We start from the raw sequence: 7,232 nt of genomic DNA on the forward strand, positions 1-7,232 counted from the left end.
CCAATATTATAAGAAAATATTTTACTCTGTTAAAGCAGGGAATTTGTTTTATTGGAGCGCAGTCGTGTTCAAAAATTAGATTTTATTGATAAACTTTTTTTGTTAATAACTTTTTAAGGAACAAGGAGCGACGGCTAAAATTTGTCACTTGGGGTTATGGCCTTGACAACATATCATTGTCAAGGTCAAGGTTATTGCAGAGTAGTCCTCTCTATACTGCATAATTAATAAAATTTTGTTTAAATAAAAGAGACAATAAATTTCTTTTATGAAAGCGATTGAATCGCCGTTGGCGAACATAACATCCGAGATCGAGGAACGTCGATGTGATCTGATTGGCCATCAGCGGCAGCTGAAGAACAAAGTCGTTACGTTGGAACGCTCCATCCCGGCTATGATAGCATACAACATGTGGAAAACTGAGCAAGATTTATGTGATGGGCCATATGACAAAGTACGAGAGATCATGAATGTATTCGCACCACAGTCAGATCCTGCCGACAAACTCATAGCCGAATTGAAGAATGTGGTCCACAGCCTCCACCAAGAAACGACACAGTTGCATGTACGACACGATTGACATTCGACGATAAGAATCCGGGTAAATCTTGCCAGTGTGCTTTTTTTTAACGAAAGAATTATTATTCGTGTTTTTAGCACGTTATCAGTTGTTATGCTTTATGATTTAAGGAAGACTGGAGTACCATAGGTCACTAAGATACTTAAACTCTTAAAAATACTATAATATCATTTTCTTACTTGAATATGTAAATACAAGTGAATAGAAAGATAGGTCAAACACGAATTTAAAAAATATAAGATAATATAAATATTTATTAAAACATTTAATCTATATTATAAAAGATTTAAGAATTTTTTTATAATAATAAATGGAACGTTTCGACTTTACTTATTGTTAGTTATCTTCAGCCATTAAAATAATAAGAGTAGTTATATAAGATTAAAAAGTTATTAACAAATTATTAAAAAATAAAATTAAATATTGGACAAAATATAGAAAAATAGTCAACAAAATCATATCAAAGGTTGGACAATATACCATAATAAATAAAAAGTGTTAAAAATTAAAAATTAAGTCTTCTTTATGTAAAATGTCTCAAAGCTTTCTGTATTTAAAGGTGAGAAAAAATCTTTCTACAGAATCTATTTACACAGAATTTATTTTTCAAAAATTAAGTTTTAGACATTTTGATTCCTTTTTCAGTTTAATACTTTTAATTTATTTACATTTATACATAGATATACCTCAAGATTTTTAACTATCAGATTCTTATTGACCATTAACTTCATAAAATTATCTCAAAAATACGTCCTTAAAATATAATTCGGTAGTTGTGAGACACCCTGTATATATGAATGCTTTATTCAAGAATATATGTGTACGCCGATCTATTACATATAAAAGAAAGCATGTTTAATTATCTTAAGCAAACACTCAGATTCTGTGACTTCAGAACTCCATATCTTTAACCCATTAATTTTCTGAGGATATAAGAAGACATTTGTTCAGAATCATGAAAACTACAACGTATCTCAAAATGGAGCAGCTTATAAACTTGTTTTATATGTTAGGTTGTTTTTTTATATAATTGTATGTACACCTCGTTTATTTTATAAAAATAGTTTTATGCTATCTTATAAAAATAGATTTTTCACATGTGTTAGGAGGTTTACGTTCACGAGAAAAAAGATAGAAAAAAACATTATAAAAAAGTACTATTATTATCCGACATTTAACAATTAAATACCATACATTAAAAATTGCACTATAATGTACTAACGGAAAATCTAATCCAAACTTGACGAATATTAACTTTAATTCTTTTTCTGGTGCATACGAGACGGTCGCAATATTAATAAATTCTATGATATAATCGTGTTATTATGTAGAGTTCACTATTAATGTAAACGATATAATATGGTTTTCTTAATTCATTGCGTTATAAACGTTATATCCTGACATTACATGCCTCTAGATCGAGAACGCGGCGTCATCACAAAATACAAAATTGATCAGCTGATTTGCGCCTTCGATACATATTCGAATTTTTCAGTCATCTATCACATAAATCTAATTCTTCAGAGAAAACATGTACTTGCAGATAATGCGTCGCATTGCCATCCTTACTCCTCTGGATGTACAAAATGATTCATTTTGATCTTTGTAATGTATCCTTCTATTGTTGAACTTTTCTTATTTGATATTGCATCTTATCCACCATGTTGCAACAAGTTTTTTATGTGTTTGATTATTGATGTAATGATGCAATTTTTGCCTTTGGTATGACTCCTAATTCCTACCTAGTATGTACATATAATATTTACAGCAATAGATGACTACAGTTAAAATATTATAAGTGATTCTATATACATAGGGTCTTCCAGACGCATCACCTGCTAATACCAAATTCCTGAAGTCATTTTAAGACGAAAATTCTATATAAAAATATCTAAATTAAATATTTTTTTTTACATAATAACTATGAAAAATATCAAGAATATAGAAGGGCAAATTAGAGTCAAATTCGAATATAGATATGTGTAATAAACGTTTAAAGTTTTAACATTCTGATAAATTGAAATGAAATATAAATTTAATTTAAAAACTTAACGTTACATTGTATTATATGACATTAGATGTTATTATATAAATTTGCAGAGCAAAAACGCAGTGCAAAAAAGTCAGGTGTATTTTGACGAGTCACTATTAAGTTATTAAATGACGCATTGAAACATTTTTATAAACATATATAATTCGTATCTTATGTGAATCCGATGTAACACCATAGATGGAGAATGAAAACGAAATTGCTAGCAATCGGTTGAACGACCGATTGGTAGAGAATTTTCATGATTATTTATAAGTTATAATCTTTTAAGTACAGATCTACAAGCAATTTCATATATTAAAGTACTCATCGTTATGGTCTTACATTCTTCCAACATATGATGTAGATAAGATGCGTGTCAAATTGTTTGTATCAGTCATTATGATTATGAGGTAAATAAATATATCTGAAATTATTAAAACTATTAGTCATGTTCAAGATTAAAATTGTATAAATACCAGATAAAATTGTATAACTTATAAATAATCATGAAAAATCTCTACCAATCGGTCGTTCAACCGATTGCTAGCAATTTCGTTTTCACTCTCCATTTATGGTGTTACATCGGATTCACATAAGATACGAATTATATATATTTATAAGAATATTTCAATGCGTCATTTAATAACTTAATAGTGACTCGTCAAAATACACAATAAAAATTTTTATAGTACAATTGTTTAGGAATAAAATTGTTATTTATTAATTTATATTAATTATATATTTTTTTTTTATATTTATTAATTTACATATTTATATATATATATTTATTTATGTATATATTTATTTATTTTATATTCTTTTATTTATATTTATATTAATTAATTAATTTATATTTATTTCTTTCTCATTATAAATAATTAGTACTCACTTGCTTCTTCATATTATGCTCTGAAGAATTAAATAATAACTGCTTATTTAAAAAATTATCCATTTTGCCATAATTTTTTAAAGTAACTATGTGTTTTCTTTATACCAACTAATTCATCTCATTATTCTGTTCATAAAAGTATTAAGGTACGATTATCAAAAAGTTAATAGTTTACGAATTATTTAACATTTTATGTCAATATGTGCCAGAATAAAATGTAAAATATCTCGTCAATTATTAGTTTTTTGATATTACTATCTTAATACTTTTACATGCTGAATTATTTTATTAATTAAAGAAATCATATTGTGTAAAAAAAAATCATACAATTCTATTTTTAAAAAGTTGAGATAATCTTTATATCTTTTTGACACCTCCACCTAAAAAAAAGCAACACGGAATACATCTCTCTTGAAATCCTTCCACTTTCATTTGAAACATTTTTTATATCACCAAAAATAAACAAGATATTTCAGATGGTCGATTTAATGTGTGTGCTTGCGTGCGTGCCTGCGCGCGCACGCGCGTGTGTTTGTGTGGATCATCTTGTACATATAATTCACATTAAATTATTTAAAGCATTAAAAATCCAGCTTCGGGGTTATACATGTATACGTATAGGTTTTAATATTCTTAATTGTGCATTCACATTATGGTGTTAATAAATCATTTATTATGATTTTAAGTTTAAAATTTTTTTGATAAATGGGATAAATCCGTAGAAAAAAATATGTGTATTTAACATTTTTGATAGAATAAGCCATTTTCGAGAAAAAAATAAATTAGAATTTGTAGACTACAAATGAATAAAGTCGTTTTATTTGATATCAGTTACACTTTCAACATTTGCTTTAGAGTTTAATTTTGCGCTTTTCAGTTTAACTGATTATCCTTTAGGTCCGCCCTTGATTGAATAAAAAGATAATGTATAGTTCCAAAAGATAAGCTGTCATGCTCATATTATCAAATTACATCAAAATAACTCGAATGATTTTTGAAATTTCTGGAAAAAATAAAATTTTTTTCAACTTTGACACTTTGTGTATCTTTGAATTTAAGTCATTTTCGATAAATCTTCAATATGAAGTTTCAGTCTTGAATTTGTGTAAACAATCACTCCTTAAAATCTTTTAACGTACTTAAGATATACCGTATATATATATGGATTTAGTGATTTAAAAAACCACCATTTGTGCTCAAACACAACAAAAGATTCCAAGTCATGCAATCAGTTCCATTAGATATGAAAAAGTGAAACCGATCTTTGTATCATTCGCACTAATGATACTTCAGGCTGTTCTCTCTTTTTTTTTATCCTTCTTCAAACTTTGCAAAAATATTTTTTAATGTGTATATTTTAAGAATGTGAATTTTTTTTAATTAAAAAAAATTTTTTGTAAGCGATTTCTCCCTTAAAAATCGAAAAGTAAAGCGGTAAATATTACAATAATAATTCGTGCGATAGGAATTTACAATCTAGTTTCCGTTAATGCAGGATAAGATCATAGACGCGGATGTGAAACTGGAGGAAACTGGCATGGAATTGGAGTCCTTAGAGCTGGCTAATAAAGAAATGGAAGAGAAATTGACAGAATTGCGCAATGAGATACAGAAACGCAATACACCTAGTCTACATTCTATTCATTCCGAAGATCTGATATGTCTGAAAAAAATTCGTCAATTGGCTGAAGAAGAATTGAAATTAAAAAATTACATCGGGGAGCTTGAAAGTAAAGAATTCATGTACAGGCGACAAATGAGCAAATTGCTGTCCTGCAAGAAATTTCAGCGTGACAGTGAAAAAATGGACTCAAAGGAAACTGATAAAAAGTTAATCGGTTTATTAGAAGATTACACACGTAATAAATATGTGACGAAGAAAAAATTTCAATTTGAAAATAGGAAACGAGTGAGTATTAAGAATAGATAATATTTATATACTTCGTGTTCTGTATATATATTTCCTAATTTTTAGACTTGCTGCTCATGTGCAACGTCGGTAATGTTAACTTCTCACGAAAAGGCATCAAAAAGACCATTTCAAGCCGAAAAATTATGTCCACCGCTTTCGTGCTGTGTTCCATTGGATCGCCACACATCACGTATAACCGAGAGTAAATCGCGTGATTGTATTTGTTGCAAATCTTGCAAACGAGTTTCTTCAGCTGTATTTAAATCTAAATCTCCATGTTCGGCAAAATCTTCTTGCGAGTCTTTATTTAGCGTCGCTTTGAAAACAGGCATGTTATAGACTGATGTATCAACCTATTTTCTTTCAAATTTTGTTAGAAATATTTAATGTAACAAAAAAATTTATTTTTTTCTACATAAAATAAATCTGTTTTGTATAATTAAATTAATATTCAGTCATAAATAATCGCAAATTTTCAGATGTACCGCAATCCAAACAATTAACACAATCTTCAGTGCCGTGTGATCCCAGTAAAACATGCAATGAGTGTACGATTCCTTCCGCATGCAAGCAAATTAATATTTGCAGATACGATTGCGGAGAAAAACGTAAGCATGAATTATGTAATTGCAATGTTAGATCTTTAGATGAGGACCAATCAATATCTTCGGAAATGCATTCGGAATCAGAAATAGACAGCAACAGCGATGAGTTCTGCGAGTGCTGCTCCTGTGGTTGCGAAGATGATTTATTATAGCAATATAATTAATGTCAGACATTTACGAAATTAGTCAAATTAACCAACTTTAATGTTCTAGACTAGATAGTACAAAAATTCCTTTATCTTATAATATGTATGTATATATAAGTATATATTTTGATATAATTAAATTTCGTACAAGCCAATTGATATTTGAAAAATAATAACAATAATGTTTTTATTCCTAATATTTGTAAAACTATTATTATAGGTATATATTCTTTTATAAATCGAACATTTAATACGAGGTAACATTTTTTATTCGCTTCACAATTTTTTTACGTATTTCCTATATAAAATAAGCCAACATGTATTTTGGCAATTTTTTTTATCTCAATATTTTTGAAAATATGAAAGATTTAAAGTTTTGTGAAAACTCGACGATGCACACTTCTTAAAATCGCGATAACTCCATTTCTATTCATCCAGTCGAAATTGGGCTCATTTTCAAGATAAAAGAATTATTTTTATTTACGTATGCATTATTATTATTATTATGGTTGTTACATTACATTATGATTATTATAAACAATTAAAATATTTAAAGTCATTTTACTGCTCAAGACACTAAAATAAAAATTTAAATAATACCATCGTATTCCTCGTTAAATTTTCTCAAATAATATTTTTTTAGAATGGTCATTTGATATTATCTGTGTGGAAGAAATTAAAGTAATTATGTAGTATAGAAGAGGTCACTTAGATTGCCTTGATCTTGACATATGTTATCAAAATCATGATCTCCAGAATGTTTTTATAATGTATAATTTCTGCGGCGTAGCGGCGTGCGGAGGGCGGACGCTTAGTCTAATTAAAAAAGATAATTAAATAGATATTTAAAGATATTTAAATAAAAAAGATAATTTAAAAAAATTATGCACATGTGCAACATTATATGTTATTTTATTTTACACATAAAATAATTATTTCATATAATTATTTTAGTTATTGTCAGACATTGTCTGCAATGGTTTCGTAATAAGAACGTAAATATATAGATATTATTATGTACTTATAAAAGGAAAATAGAACTATGAGACTTTAATCAAAATAAAAAAT

At 27.7% G+C, this 7,232-nt stretch overlaps 1 protein-coding gene across 1 annotated transcript; it reads left to right on the top strand.

Moving 5' to 3' along the window:
• The first annotated feature begins 156 nt into the window (after positions 1-156).
• On the top strand, positions 157-6,312 carry LOC108754727. Its single transcript, XM_018497300.1, has 5 exons — positions 157-190; positions 276-565; positions 4,997-5,410; positions 5,477-5,741; positions 5,893-6,312. Exons 1-5 carry the CDS (start codon positions 157-159, stop codon positions 6,168-6,170), a joined length of 1,281 nt encoding a protein of 426 aa, XP_018352802.1. The 3' UTR covers positions 6,171-6,312.
• The last annotated feature ends 920 nt before the right edge of the window (positions 6,313-7,232 follow it).

Source organism: Trachymyrmex septentrionalis, unplaced genomic scaffold, assembly GCF_001594115.1.
Source record: "Trachymyrmex septentrionalis isolate Tsep2-gDNA-1 unplaced genomic scaffold, Tsep1.0 scaffold101, whole genome shotgun sequence".
Taxonomy (NCBI): Eukaryota; Metazoa; Arthropoda; class Insecta; order Hymenoptera; family Formicidae; genus Trachymyrmex; species Trachymyrmex septentrionalis.

Bases quoted from the DNA above. Each gene is read 5' to 3' on its own strand.
- LOC108754727 (XM_018497300.1), top strand. From the start codon at position 157: ATGGCCTTGACAACATATCATTGTCAAGGTCAAG. The intron at 566-4,996 runs GTACGACACGAT...CCGTTAATGCAG, and splicing joins AAGAAACGACACAGTTGCAT to GATAAGATCATAGACGCGGA. The intron at 5,411-5,476 runs GTGAGTATTAAG...CCTAATTTTTAG, and splicing joins AATTTGAAAATAGGAAACGA to ACTTGCTGCTCATGTGCAAC.